The 15618-nt window shown below is 44.4% G+C and overlaps 1 protein-coding gene across 3 annotated transcripts in view; it reads right to left on the minus strand.

The window, feature by feature from the left end:
- AFAP1L2 (actin filament associated protein 1 like 2) overlaps positions 1 to 15618 on the minus strand; it is a 921662-nt gene that overhangs the window by 61191 nt on the left and 844853 nt on the right. For all 3 annotated transcript variants that reach the window (XM_069611872.1, XM_069611871.1, XM_069611873.1), the window contains exons 15-16: positions 14256 to 14445; positions 4642 to 4806 (exon numbers count right to left, since the gene is read on the minus strand). In XM_069611872.1, the coding sequence (XP_069467973.1) occupies positions 4642 to 4806; positions 14256 to 14445 (355 nt within the window). The remainder of the gene's footprint in view (positions 1 to 4641; positions 4807 to 14255; positions 14446 to 15618) is intronic.

A 15618-nucleotide genomic window follows, 5' to 3' on the forward strand; every position in this document is an offset into this window, starting at 1 on the left:
CCCCCCCACATTTTGTACTACACCACTGTTGGCAATGAACAATTCTTTTGAGTAAGTTCGATAGATATGGGAGCAAAGATATTGGAAGAGAATTAACCAAACCAGAGCCATCGAAATTAGATTTCTTTAGCAATAGAATAACAGTAGCCGATTTAAAATCTGATAGGAAGCAACGTGAAGAGAGGGTGCCTGGAATGCCCATCCTCACCCCCATGAACACGACAGCCCAAAGAGTCAAAAGCGCACAAAGATACTCTCTATTCGGCCAGGCCCCAGAAGGACCAGTGACTGACATGCATGCAGAAAGATATTCTCTCAGAGAGCCATTCAAATCTTATCCAGCAAATGTCTTCATGAATACAGGTGCTTCAACGTTGGTTATAGACCCAAATGCCTCGATGGATGACGTTGACTAAAATGCAGAGAAACTACTGTGCTGACGTCATTAGTTACACCTCTAAATAGCCACGTTAGTCATGAAGCACACTTGCAACCATGCACAATTTTACACAGACAAACACTGATATACACAAAGAACATGCTTACACAGTTCTGTAGCTAGAGGACAGATACATATACATACTGTCAAAAGCTTTTATTATTTTTCTCATTAGCCAAATACAGAAAGGCTGAACGGAAGGCAACGAAGATATGAAGAGCAAGATTGCAGATGCTAATGGAAACTAACCCTATAGAACTACAGGATCCCATACGGAGCCTGACAGGACCAGAGAGGACTAACCTATAGGCAACATAGCACAATATAGATGTGTAGATAGATAACGTGGCTCACATGAGGCCACACGCCACAGGACGAGAGATGAGGGAAAGCAGAACCAGGCTGCACAGAACAAGAAGACCAGGGCTCACAGCCAAGGTCAGAGACACGCGGCACATTCCAAACCTAAAATGAGAAGGGGCCATCTTTAGAAAAACAGAATAAACCCTCATAAATTGCAGACCAGAAGAGCTCGATTTCATGGTCCTCAACCATGTGATGTGGTCGCACTAGACTATGGGTATTCACCCACAGTGGGAAGACACCAGTTCTCAGCACCACAGATGTGAAGTGAAACATTAACAAGTTAAGAACATTGCAACCTGGAGAGCACTCTCACAGGCAAAAGTGATACTGCTAATAGATACACTGGAAATACATAGCAATTCCCATCACCTTGAAGAGGTGCACGGAGGGCTGAGAACAGAACTGGATCCCAGGCCTGGGGAGACCAGTTCCAGCCAATCAGGGGACAGAAATCCAGGGGTGGATGGATGGCAGAGGGCAAGAGCCAATGGTAATCCTGCGACCCTGAAACAATGTCATAGATAGTTTCTTGGGAAGGGGCAGATCAGCCACCTGACATGGAAGGGCCAACCAATCAAGATCTATAGGGGCAGTCTATAGTATATACCACTTAGAACACCCAACCAAGAAATGGGATAGGTTTTTGGGGGAACGGCCCGTGTTGTGACGACACACTGCAACAAAACGGGTTTACACGAGTTTGGGAGCAGAGACTATGGAGAATTTTCAATGTCCCGTATGATTCCTGTCGGTTTTTGTAATAAACGACAGTTTAACTTGCCCTTGGCTGAGTCCTGCGTCTGTTCTGAGGGCAGGGTTGTTGGGCCCTGGGAGGTGAACGGGTTGACTCGTAGTAACCCCCAGACCGATGGCATACCAGACCTCACCAACAAACGAAATTGAGATAAATGAAATAAAATCACAAGATGTGGTAACTCACAAAAGAAAACCAAATTTAGGCAAGTGATTCACCAAGTGGCCACACATTTCTATAACATATTTTTATATGGGCGAGTCAAGGACACTGAACAAAGGTGGCCCACTGTAGAAAGGATCACCCACAAAGCCTTGACACGTCTCCCAGTCGCTGGCATTTTTGGCCACCATGGACACCATTAGGTCGCTGTATTTCGTCTTCAAAAGGACTGTGATAAGATTGTCCAGCGGCACCCATGTGCACCAAGAAGGCACTCTCTCAAAAATTAAAAACCCCTGGAAAAAAACCAAGCACGATATAGAAGGCCTCCCTATGGAAGACCTGTGGACTTTTGAGAATGCTTTTGCTGAGAGGTAAACAGTATGGAAGGAGACCCCACTTAGACCAGCAGTACCCCACTAGTCAGAACCAGATGACATCTCGGTACTGCAGAGGCACTGCTAGGGTCAGAGCCTGGGAACAAACTCTCGGCAACTTTGTTCCATCCCTGCTGGAAACAGGCAGAAATGATGGCACTCTGAGGGGCTTTGCTAAGGGCTGGGCAAGATCCCAATTATTACGGACATCATGCAAGAATATACTGTTTTAGTTTTAATGTTGTTAGCATAATTGATGGTTCAAGGGTGGAAGGTTCTGAGTTAATCATAACCACTGGTATTGCCCCGCGCTTAGTGCTGCACACATCAGTCAGCAATGTTGTTTTATGATTGACTCGTCTACTTATTACCCACCCTTATTTGAGTCAGAAGGACATACCTAGCCTCCCATGTTTTGTTTTTTGCATCTCGCACGCATACAGTGTCATGATGTTGACTTGTTGAAGGTGTGTTTACCAAAATGTATATTTACAAGACTATCTGGATTTTAAGTCAGGAGAACAGCTGGGAAGATCTTTTATAATACATCAATAACGCAGTGTTTCCTACCAGCAGTAACACTACTTCCAATATGGATATCCTGGCGGTCTTGTTTGATACTGTCTTATCCATCACATGGTTAGCATTCTGTCACGTGATGCTACTGAGACCCGGCCTCACTTTCCTTTTACTTCCTCAATTGCACAGGTTACGGCGGTAGTTCTCTCGCAGTTGGATTGCTCCACTGGAACCTACGCCTGTCTTTCTACCACAACACTGCATGATCTTCAGTGGACTCAGAACAAACAGACTGATCGAGGATAGCAGATGGGCAACGCGCTGGGCTTAGAAGAAAGACCACGCCGAGCAACAGAGGTTCGAATCCCGGATCCGCGCTTAGAAACCAAAGTCAGGTACGGTATTAGGCGCGTCAGGACAAAAAACAATTAAAATTAAATTAAATGCTGCCAGCCTCTTTTTTTTTGGGATGAAAACATGAGTTGGGCCTTGAGGTTTTGGATTCGCTGCTGCTAAAACAATGCATTGAGTTTAGATCCGCTGCCTGACCCACAATATGCATCCATGGGCAAGCGCCTCAGTACCTCACCAAAGCCCTACCACTCTACCAGCTATCCCAGCGCCTAAGGCCGGCTTCCCACAAACTGCTGGACTCCTAGCGCCCTCAATATGAACATTACAGTGGTAGGCCTAACCATCATCAAGGCTCCTCCCTCTGGAACTCCTTACCTCTGCTTCCTCATCTCAAAGCAGATGGTATGACATGTTAAACGGCTACCTGCCCCTCAGTAACCCCTGTTCCTAGACCTTCCTTTAAGCACTATTTTCTCCAACGCTATTTCCCTTCTCCTAATTTCCTTCAACATTGAACGCTCTGAAGCGATTGATTGCTAGGTGATGTTTTGTGCTAAATGAAAACCATAAATAAAAGTAAATAAATCCTTCTAATTCATGAGTTTGGACCAGATACAATGAGATACTCAGGACAATGGGCGTGCAACCTTCGGCTCAGTAGATGCTCTGAACTACGAACGCGCGTCAGCATCACACAGCATAGTCAATGGTGCAGCACCATGAGAGTTGTAGTTCAAAACACCTGACGAGCTACAGGCTGCAGACCAATGCAGAGACTTTTGAAGGTTCTATTTGTGTCTTCAAGGGGTTCTTCTCTAAAACCTGTGAAGGTGGCCAAGCGAACCTGAGAAAAAACCCACGATGAAGAGCTTCTCATTTTATCAGAGTTTATCAAAAACTCTAAATAAATCCAATAAAAAAGGAAAAAATATATGGGCCTCATTACGAGTTTGGGACCACAGAGATTTTTTGTGGATTTACCGCCGGCTGAATTACTGCATGGTAAATCCACTTATTTTTGGAGGTAACGTGCAGTATTTACCTCTAGAGCAAGGTGAAGGCGAATCCTCCACTTTTCCTCTGAAAATGGGCAGAAATACCGCCAGTGGTAAATCTGCCAACAATTATAATTTGGTGGTGCAGGAAACGCAGCGGAAACCAAATTACCACCACTCTTTTCCCCATTCCACCAACCTTGTAATGAGGCCCAATTTTCTTTGACACCTCGAAAGCCACATTGGGACCACCCGACCCCTGGAAGACTCACACTCAAAGCATCCAAAATGAATTTCAGCTTTTGGCAAGATTTGACACCCCACATGTTGTTCTTGATATGCCGGACAGATATCACTGGATACGTCTTTTCCCTGTTAGTCGTATCCACACTCTGCTTGTCACCAATTCTCATTACTGGGACTGCAGAATTGCATCTTTTCACCAGTTTTCTCCATAAGGAGATTATTGATAAGTGACCTTCAGGTACTTGCTAAAAAGAAGCAAATACATATGTTGGTGTCCGGAGCATCTCTGGTATCGGGCAGGTGAGTCTGTAGATCCCGTATATAGTCACCATTAGAATTCATAAAGGCAAATTAATTTGATACAGAAATCAAATAAAACAATTTCCACAATTTCTGCCACTTAAGATCTAATTGCTGCCCAGTTGTTACCTTTGCAGGCCGCCATGGCCTCCCTCAGCTCTCGCCGCTCCTTCCGAAGCAGGGCCAATCGCGACCGAAGCTCTTCTTTCTCCTTCTCCAGTACGTCCTTTTCCTCCGTGAGTCGCTTCACATCGAACTCCATGCGGTTCTTCCCCAGTTTATTCTCTATGGATACTGTGAAAAGTAACAGGAGAAAAACAAAAGCTTACTGAGCCCGCTCATCACATAGGGGCGTGTCCCTTAGAGGGGGCGGTGTCTTTCTCACTCTCTCTGAAAGGGAAAAGTCATAGATTTCTAAGGTTTCACCAATGAGAAGATACAGCTGATAATGCTCCCCCTTCATCAGAGAGACAATGGAGATTAAGTTTCAGTCTAGGACAGACCCTAGTAGAAATATCCCCAAACCATAATGCAAGACCAGCAAATACCCAAGGGAAGGCACGGCCAAAACTGCACATAGAAATAGGCTTGCGACAACATCAAGAGCAGGTGTGGTTTATTTAAATTCAAAAATAAAAAAAAAAGAACAAAAAAATCTGATTTACAGGGAACAGGGTACTTCTTAAAGACTACCAGCAAATAGCCAACAAGGAGACACTTTCAGGTTAACAAATAGGATACTACCCATGTGGGGACTACGTAATACAGTGGTGCCCCCAAAACGTGAGAATACTGGACATACTGTAAAGAAGACGAACTACAATGGGGGCCCCAAACTGGAGGAAACCAACATACGGTAAAGAAGCTGATCTACTTAGGGGCCACGGAAAATCTGGAAGATAAGATTTTAGATTGCAGGCCTGGGGAGGGAGGGGAAAGGGGAAGGGAGTCGGGGGCTAAAGGGGGAAAGAGGGGGGAATGTTTCTTTGTTTCCCTTGAAAATGGCAATAAAAACTACTTTAAAAAAATTAAAAAATTAAAAGTAGGATTACCAACCCAATATCAGTATGAGCTGACTCCAAAGAAAGAATTGACCAAGAGTGATGCAGAATACTCTTGGTAGTTGCCAAAATCAATATTTTCCAACTATTATTTCAAAGTGTCACTCACAGTAAATGATTACTCCAAATATGGTTGTGAATCATTCTTTCACTATAATTGTGACATGTTAGGGCCCCTGTCCTTTAATCGGAAACCACACCAGAGATTAGTGTCTCGAAGTTGGGTCATTGTTTGCACACGTGATGTCTGGGATAGGCCTCATTCCTGAATCCAGGCATGTCACTCAATGCTTCCAAGAGGGCATTGCTGGAGATGGGTTAGACTGCTGGTCCCTAAAGGTATATTACTTACCATATGATGTCCGCCCAACGCCAGCCTTAAACATAAACATTCAAGCATTACTATAGCCAATAAGCCATCGCTAATGATCGAACTCAATGTTGTCACCACATCATAGTTATTACTCGATAATTCTCTGACATGTTCCTCTGTTGCTGCCTTGATCATCCCGAGCAAGGGTCACCTGAGCCTTGATATCATCAAAGCTTGATTGATTCAATGGAGTTTACCCACACAATCCAGAATGCGTGATCCCAGGGTGGAATCACCTCCAGAATCCAGCATCCATTCTTGACCCTGGTCCAACCGGGAACCCGTAGGGCACCAGTCCTGAAGTGTGGGTCTTAAAGAACGAGGTATTCTGCATAGTTCACAGCGAATACCATCAAAAGGTCCCCACATCTTAATACATTTAATACAAATATCTGATTTTCATATAAAGCTTCATGCCAAATTCCTCCTGCTTGTAAGTCCCATCATACTTTGTGTTATTTTTAACCAAATTAATAGTACACAACATATTGATTGCAGAATGATGAAAGGCTGAGTCATTACTGCCAGGATTCCAACATGGTACTGTACGGCACATATCCAAGGCAAGCACTTACCTGTACAAGCTATCGTACTGAGAAAATTCAATGCTATATTCCAGTTTAAAAGTCCCAGAATTGCAGAGGGTTTGTATCGGAGGACAAGATTTCTCTGGGTTGGCTGGTACCTTCTGGAAAGGTCTCTCCTTGGCCACTTGAGCAATGGTGGCTCATGCAGGGGTCCACGGGCAGTTTCAGGCATGGGTGTACCAATGGAGTGGAGAAGAGGATTTTAAGTATTCTATTTGAACAATGAGCTCCTCTGTATGTATTTTGCTGGACCCCTGGAGCCAAAAAGCCTATTGTTGGAACAGAGGTCTAAACCCAACATAGCACACTCCCATAATACAGTGTACTGCAAATACAAGAGTGCCAGATCCTTGAGATCTGCAGTACACTTTTCATGGTTCGTTTTTGGGGGATGTGAAAAACCTGAGGATATCCTCACACCAATTCCCCTTGGATCCTCTTCTAAGGTGGCCAGGAAATGGCCATCGCTTTTGGATCCTGTCCCTGGGGATGGAGAAGCGAGGGAGGATCACCTAGGTGGAGGGTCCTTGGGGATTGGGAAGAGGGTATCCACAGGTGAGACATGGTACCACCCTTTCCCTTCTGAGAACCAACCTAACCCTCACCCGGCCTTTATCAGTTGTAAAACATCTTCCCTCATTTCCCCTCTTTCAACCCACTATAGTACTGGGACGAGGAAGAGGCCTTCAGAGTGTTGTAACAGTCAGGCATGTCCCAAGGCCTCCACTTATTGCGACAAGGCAGTTACAATTGGGAACTCACACCTGCAACCTGCCAAGTGTTTGCAGGTGCATAAAAAGGGAGGAGACCAGCAGCATTCAGACCAGCAGGGAATCCTATATGCGAGGAGGCAGCTGAGGTGGTTCCTGCAGGAGAGCCAGGACGCCAGCAGGCAACCTCAAGGAACTGTGGAGCCCAGGGCCAGGCAGGCCGCAAGTAGTCCACAGGTATGGGAGCCTTAATGGTCAGATGTTCGCAGCCAGAGCTGCGAACGCAGAAGAAAGAAACAAGGCAACCGTCAGCGTCCGTGGGTATAAAGCAGAGCTGCCGGTGGGAGCCGGAGAGAAATCGAAGTGGGAGCGGGCCTGCTATTGAAAGAATACATGCAGGCAGAGCCGAAATGGAAAGCACAGCTGCCCGGAGGAGATGCCAGGTGAGGGAAGAGGAAAAGCCACTTTGTTAATACTTGAAATGGAACTGCAGCACTTGGGAGTCCACCATGTTAATACTTAGACATTCTTGGGATTTAACCCAGAATCTGGGTGCTAGTCTGATGTATGTATCAGGGGGTGGAATTAGTATCAAATCAGTTGGTTTCAGTCTTCTTTCACCTGGAGGAATAGTCTTGACCCTACTGCTACAACTATCAACACCAATAGATCCTTTTGTGGCCACTGAGGGGTCTGATGCTCTGACACTTAGCTTTTAAAATTGTAGGGTCCCCCAATTTATATCAGTTGAGCCACATCCCACCTCTAACACCATGTGTGAAGACATTTTGAAGCAAAACACAGACAACAGATTCAAAGTTCAAACAGAATTGCTTTATTAACTCAAATGTCAGGATGGATGAAGGCCTAACTTTCCCTATACTAAGGTGGGATTTCTCTACCTGAAAGAAACTAAGGAAAGTAAAAAGCAATAGTGTCTAAAATAAAGTTAAGAGTTTCTTCCAGCTCCTATCTTACTTTTCAGTTCCCCTTCCCTACGTTCAAGAAAGTTCCACGAAAGTCTCAGGATTGCCTTTTCCAAATTCATGATAGTTCAACAAATCCTTGGGGTTCCCTCCCCCATATTCAAGACAGTTCCACAAAGCCTCAGGGTTCCCCTCCCCAAGTTCAAGACAGTTCCACAAAACCTCAGGATTCCCTTTCCCAAGTTCAAAAAAGCCACCCTATACGTATTCTCAATCTTTCAATGTTCAAAAACTGCTCCAAATCAACTTTAAACTCTGTTTTTTTTTTAACAGTTCAATCAGATTTCTTTTTCTTACTTCACTTAATCAACTTTTTTGGTTTTCACTTCTTTGGTTTCTAGGGGCAGTTGTCAGACCACACAGTCCACCCATTGAAGGTCACACAATCAGGCACCCTAGGTTTTCTAGCCCACACAGGTTCTTCTATATCTGTACCTGTGTGAAGGTTCACACTCACTTGGCTTCCCCTTGTCAGCCTCTTTGCTTTGCCACAGAGTGTCACATATCCTTCTCCATTCTTTCGTCCTGCCACACTGTATTTATGCAGTGGTTTTGTTGGCTTCACCACCTTGCTTTCGTGCTGTCTCGCAATCTTCCATACTTGCTTTCTTCTGTGTTTTAAACAGCTTATACTTTGCTTTCAAATATGCGTTCACATACACTTGGCATCAGGTCATAACTTTGCCAAAAGCTTTCCTTTAGTTTGGTATTCAATATCTGTGATCTTTTACTTTGCTGCCTGCAGGTTATACTATCCTTAACTGACTCTCAATCCATGGCTTTCGGTTTGCTTTATCATGCGCCTGCTTTTTCATTCATTCGGCATTAATTTTGCTTGTCCCACAGCCCCCAGGTGCGCACCCCAGCTCGAGTGGCTTTGGAGAACCCAGTTACTTTTTGCATCAGGTATATTGTGACTGGGAACTGGAGTGCATGCCTCGCCTTCGTCACTTTTTCACATGTTTACAAGTTCTATCTGACTGGAGGGTCATAAGAAAGGGAGACCTTTTTTCTTTTTGAAACATGGACTCCTATATAGCAAAGACACAATTTCAGAGGGCTTGGTGAAAACACAGTTGGTGGTCGCTAAACGTCACAAACAGATGGTATTAGAGATAGCCCATTCACATCTGACGGGGAGCTATTTCAGATAGTCCAAAACTCAGGAACAAATAACTAATACATTTTACTGGTCCGGGATCCATGCTGACATTAAAAATGTCATTCAGGCTTGCGAAATCTGCCAGAAGACTAGCACTGATATACCACCACCAGTTACCTTTAATCCACTACCAATAATTGAAATTCCATTCTCCCAGATTGGGATGGACACTGTTAGAGCCATTGAAACATCCAACTGGGAAATAAATCAATTCTGGTCATTGTATACTATGCTACATGATATCCCAAGGCCTTCCCCCCGAGAGCCAACACAACAAATTCTGAAACACCTACTCCCTTTCTTTTCCCAAGTAGGGTTCCCAAAGGAAATAATAACTGACCAGGGCTCTACTTTAATGAGTAGGCTTATGGGGGAAGTGAAACAACTGTTGAATATCGACACACTAAGAACATCAGTGTATCATCCCCAGACAGATGGCCTTGTAGAAAGATTTAATACAACCCTAAAAATGATACTGCAAATGTCAGTGGAACAGGATGGTAGGGACTGGGATCAAATGAATAAGTATAAGTTGACTTTCTTGAACTTGGTGAAGGGAACACTGAGGTTTTGTGGAACTGTCTTGAACTTGGGGAAGCAAACCTAAGGTTTTGTGTAACTGTCTTGAACTTGGGGATGGTGGTCAGGGGCAACGTGCTTGTCTTGGAAGCAAGACAACATGGAGCAACACAGGTTCAATCCCTGGTTCCGCACTTAGAACCCCCTGGGTATTAAGCACGTTATAAATAACCAATCATATCATATAATAACTCCAAGGATTTGTGGAACTATCCTGAACTTAGGAAAAGCAATCCCAAGATGTTTGTGGATATTTTTTGAACTTAGGAAAGGGGAGCTGAAAAGTACGCTAGGAGCTATAAGAACTCATAACTTTAGTTTGGACACTATTTCTTTTATTGCTGACATCCCTACCCATTGTTTTGCTTTAGTTGTGAGGGCACATATAGGTTTTGGTCACAGATGAAATTTTAAATTGAACTTTCTGACTCAGGCTTTCCCTGGTTTCTTTCAGGTAGGGATATCCCACCTTTGGTATAGGGCAAGTTAGGCTTTCAGCCCTCCTGATATTTGAGTTAATTAAGCAATTCTGTTTGAACTTTTAATCTGTTGTCTGTGTCTTGCTTCATGATGCCTTCACATGTGATGTAGGACTTCTCTCTCTGGCTTTGTCATGTGATCATTAATAGGGTTCACGACTGAGTAACACCACAGCAGGGGTGCCATCAATTTCTGAAGGCCTGGCACTGCAGAAACACCCTATAACGCTCCACCGGCTAAGGTTCTAGAACAGGGATCTGCAAAGTTTGGCTTTCCAAATGTTTTGGGCTACAACTCCCAAACCGTCCTAACACGCATAGTTAACAGTGAGGGATAATGTGGAGTCGCAGTCCGAAACATCTTGTAAGTCGCAGGTTCCAGTCCCGTTTCTAGCTTTTGGGATGCAGGATGTGCTGCCCAAATGTCTTTACATAGCTGATTTTTCCAAGTTAAGTTAAAGGGTATTGGTTAATTAGAAATAAGTACATTTGGTGCATCAGGGAGAAGCATTTCACACAATTAATCAAACCCATTAGTCCCATCAGAAAATACATTAGTCATGTTTTTGCGAAAGGGGTGGATAAAACAGAGCCCAGCTCCAGGCCCAGCTTAAACCTTTACAACATGGGAGTAAACACCCAATAAGCATTCCTATTTTTCTTGAGACCTCCATGTGATTTTAAAGGAGTGATCTTACAGGTAGGAGGTGATCCAGTGAAGAGCAGATTCGCAAAACCCAAGGTCCTGTTGAGTAAGGAGAAGCGAGGAGTGGACAACAGTGATGTAAGTGGCAGAGAGGTCCAATAGGATGACTATGGAAGATAGTTTGGAGTCGTGTGCGTATAAGAGAGAAACTCGGGGATGTGCATGAGTGCAGTTTCGGTGGAGTTCTAACTATGTAAGTCAGAGTGAAATGGATCACCAAAGCCATTATCCTCAAAGTACTTAGTGATCCATAAAAGACAAAACACTGAAGTACCTTCAAATAATTGGGTAGGAGGGGAATTTTGCAATGGTCGGTTGAGATGGTTAGGTCAGCAGAGTGTTTTTTCAAAAAGGGTAGAATAGTTGCAGACTTAAAGGAGGTGGGGAGAGAGTCCAGCGGAGAGAGAGAGAGGTTAAGGAGTTCAGACAGATAAGGGTAGGTTCCTGCTAAAGGCCTCATTACGCGTTTTGTGGTACAGTAAAAAAGCGTTGGTATTTCCATTGTAGCATTTTTTAGGTGGTAACAAAATTACCGCTGTTCTTTCCACAATGCCGAAAATAGAGTTTGGAGGAGAAGTGGAGGATTTACCTGCAGGATCGTGCTGGAGGTAAATCCTCCACTTTTCCTACAAAAATCAGGGGAATTACTGCTCATGGAAATTCAACCAAAATCCTCATGGCGTGCTATGGACTCCAAAAATGGGAATTTACACAACGCAACTGCCACTTGTAATCCTGTGGTAACCCCACGAGAGCAAGTGGCAGGAATAGTAAACAATATGATTTTGGCAGAATTATCACTGAATAACCGCCACTTTCGTAATGAGGCCCTAAGGCTTTGATCATTTAAGGAGTCGAAAGGAGTACAAGATGGGGGGGGGGGGGGGGCACTGTGAAGGATGGTGCTAATTTGGCAGGAGAGGTAGGGGAGAAGTAGTCGCGAGTAGAATGGGAACGGGGAGAGGTAGTGGACAGAAGGATGGTGGGGGAGGGAGAGAGAGCAAGGCTGTGGGTATCACACATTTTGGAGATTTGAGAGGAAAAGTAGTGAGCAGAAGACATTAGCAGAGAGGGAGGAGGCAATGAATATTGTTTTGGGAGGTGTGAGCAAAACTTGGAGGATACATGAAAGTTTGCAGAGGTGGTTTCAAAGGGGGGAAATTAGGTTTGTGAAGTAGAAGGATTTGGCAGAGTCCAGTGCAGAGTTGACTGCAGCAAGGGATTTTTGTAGACTAGCAATAGGGTGGTGTCTGTGATCCGCATCAACATTGACCTTGACCTTGCTTTCTCTGACTTTCACTATGCACTTTGTTTTCAGGAAAGCATTGCAAACTAAGCTCTCTAACTAGACTGTTTGCTATGTAGTTCCCTTGTAACCTTGGAACATACCCATTTCTTTGTTTGTTGGTTGAAACCTACCTTGTAAATGCTGTGTATCTGTATCCAAGTGAGCCTTCTGTAACAGAGCCATGATGCCAAAGTGCCGCTGCGTGCTTTATCAATGCAAATAAATGAATACATCGTAGGTCATGGTGCATTTTTGGTTTGAGGGTCTGGATCTCAGAGGTGATCCTGGAATGGGACCAGGAAGATGTGAACATGTGTGCAGGACAGTGTTGGTCAAAGCAAGTCATAAGTGCATAGTGAAAGTCAGAGAATGCAAAGGTCAATGGAAGAAGCATGAATAGGGGAGAGAGACAGAGAGTTCCGTGAAGAGGGGAGAAGTGTAGATGGTAGAAAGACCCAGATGTTAAAGTTGATGATGAATTGCTGAGGGGGTGAGGGGTCAATGGAGAGGTCAGAGGCAAAGAGAGAAGTTGAGAGAAAGACATGGTAAAGAGAGTTTCCAGCAGGGTGGTCAACAAGGAAGGAATTATGTGCAATGTACCTGGCTGTGGAGGGCTTGGGAAGGTTAAAATCCCCCAGCATAACAATAGAGATGTCGGTTAGGAAGTGACTGAAGGAGAAGCTTCAGCTCAGGGAAAAGTAATGAGAGGACCAGGGGGTCACAAGAGAGAGCCAGAACAGTGAAAGAAGTAGGAGGGATGATTTGAATAATGGCATATCAAAAGACCAGTCAAAAGCTGATGTCAGAGGGAGGTTGAGGTGCAGTGTTGAGGGCATTGTTGATATGGAATCCAAAACACCACCACCCTTCTGAACAAGTCCTGTGAGTGGGATATGGTAGAAAGTCCATTTGGAGAGCTGCTAGTGTAGCAGCGTCATGAGGGGAGATAAATGTTCTGTCATAGCAAGAAAAGTTGAGGGTGATAAGAGTCGAAATGGTCAGTGATGAAGGGAGACTTGTTAAGGAGCAAATTTGCATACCAGAGACCACATGAAAGAGTTTAGGACATGGGTGGGGGACAGGAGCGGATGTCGTGCGGAAGCATGGGGGATATATGAGGTTGGAGATCCTTGGAGAACCGGACATTGGGTTTATGGGGTTGAGGTGCAAGTATGGAGGAGGGAGATGGGGAGAGGCAGATTGAGGTATACATTAGACTGAGTTGTGGCTGGAGGCTGAGAAAGGAGGAGAGGAGAAGAGCGAGAGCAGGTCTAATGGATTGAAGTCAGGGTGCACTATGGATGGTCAAAGAAATAGGCACGTGAAAACAGGGCAAGAAGGGTGCAACCGCGGAAAGGAGGGCATTTGAGTGAGTGGAAAGGGAAGTGGGAAGGCTGGCTGGGAAGGAGCAAGTATAAGTTCTGAGTTCAGCTATAGCAAGGCAGTTAAAGGGCCCAAAATAGAGATGTCCCTTGCTTCATTGAAATAATGGCGGCTCCGCAGTGAATGGAGAGTCACAGAGTTGAAGGACCCCTATCAGTGGAAGCATGAGTCAGGCTAAGGGTGAGCACAGAAAAGTCCTGGCATGAGCAGGGGCCCTGGCCACAGGCCCTTTCCAGCCCAAGTCAGGAATTGCATGGGATACTCATCACCCTTAGCTGCAGACACCCAGGCTGGGTGCCCAGAGGAGACTAAATAACAAGGGAGGCAATGTCTTACAAGATCCTCTGGGGGGCAATCAGGGTGCTCAAGATGGTTCCACTCTTCCTAGCCCACCTGCAATAATGATACCAACCAGTGAATCAGACTCACCTGTGCTTGAGAACTTGCTCTTCTCAGTCTGGTCTTTGCTGGCCTGTGACAATTGTGGGCTGGCAGCAGCTGTTGTGACAATCTTCCTCTCAGGGCTGCACTGGGGAAAGGATATGTTCTGCTGCTGGGCTTGGATTTTGACCAGGGGCCGTGATGAATACCCTTCCGGACCAGCCTTCTGTGGAGGTCTCTGTGGAAGAGAGACAGATGTGTCAAGTTTGAGCTCAACAGTCGATCATGCAGAGGGATTGCTGTTGAGAGCACACCTTCAGAAATATGTTATCTTTCTATATCTAATGTAATAACAAATATTGCATTGTTCTAGACATACAGGTCCACAACTCCCAGAAGACATTTCATTTCTGGAAGACTCTCTTACAAAGAAAATTCCAATTTCATTATATTTGCCCCAGTAGCCACATGAATCCAGTCCTTTATTCTTCATAGCCCACTCATGTTTTGTGCACCCACACATCTTTTCTGTGTATCTAGCAATCTGTATTTTCATATTTTGCATATCTGTCTCTATTATGTATTTCTAACTATAGCCACCCATCAATTATGCACATTCACCCATGAATTCTGTTTGTCCACCTAATTAATGTGTCCAACCATTCAGAATATCCACCTGTCTCTTCTGTCTGTAACCCCCTTTTGTTTTATAGCCATCTGTCCACGTCTGATGTCCATCCACCTGCTTTGTGTATCACTCTATTTTATATATCATCCAATCTATTGTGTTTATCCACCTATGTTTAAATATAATCACTTGTCGATTTTGCATATTCATTGATTTGGTTTCTATATGCATCACAGTTTTCTATTTCCACCGGTCTATTCGGTGTACTTATTTCTACTGCACATTCAGCTATTTTATGTATACACCGGTCCATTCTGTTCCTTTACCTCCTCTACATATCCATCAGTCTACTCTATAGGACATACATTACTCATAATCGTATTTCTGATGATTGTATCTGCTTAGATTGACATGCTGTTCATATAGTCCGAGATCTAGTGGAGATCGCAGAGTATTGCATCTTTTATTCGAAGATCAAAAAAAGGGACGTCGACATGGGCGTGACTAACACTATCTCTAATGTGACGTGTAGTTGTACCCAAAATCCTTCATGCTTCGAGGTCCCACCGGTTGTTTTTGTTCTGCCGTGAGGGGCCTTACAGAGGCATGAGTGAGTACAGAAGAAAGTAGATGTAAGATGTCTATGTTCCTTCTACTTCAGGAGGGGAGGAAGGGTGGGCACATTTGAATATAAGCAGATACAAACATCATAAATACGATTAGGGTGAGTAATGTATGTCTTCTGATGTTTGTGAATCTGCTTAGATCACGTTCTGTGCATAG

The sequence above is a fragment of the Ambystoma mexicanum genome, chromosome 8, assembly GCF_040938575.1.
Source record: "Ambystoma mexicanum isolate Mex_15411 chromosome 8, UKY_AmexF1_1, whole genome shotgun sequence".
In the NCBI taxonomy this organism is placed as follows: domain Eukaryota; kingdom Metazoa; phylum Chordata; class Amphibia; order Caudata; family Ambystomatidae; genus Ambystoma; species Ambystoma mexicanum.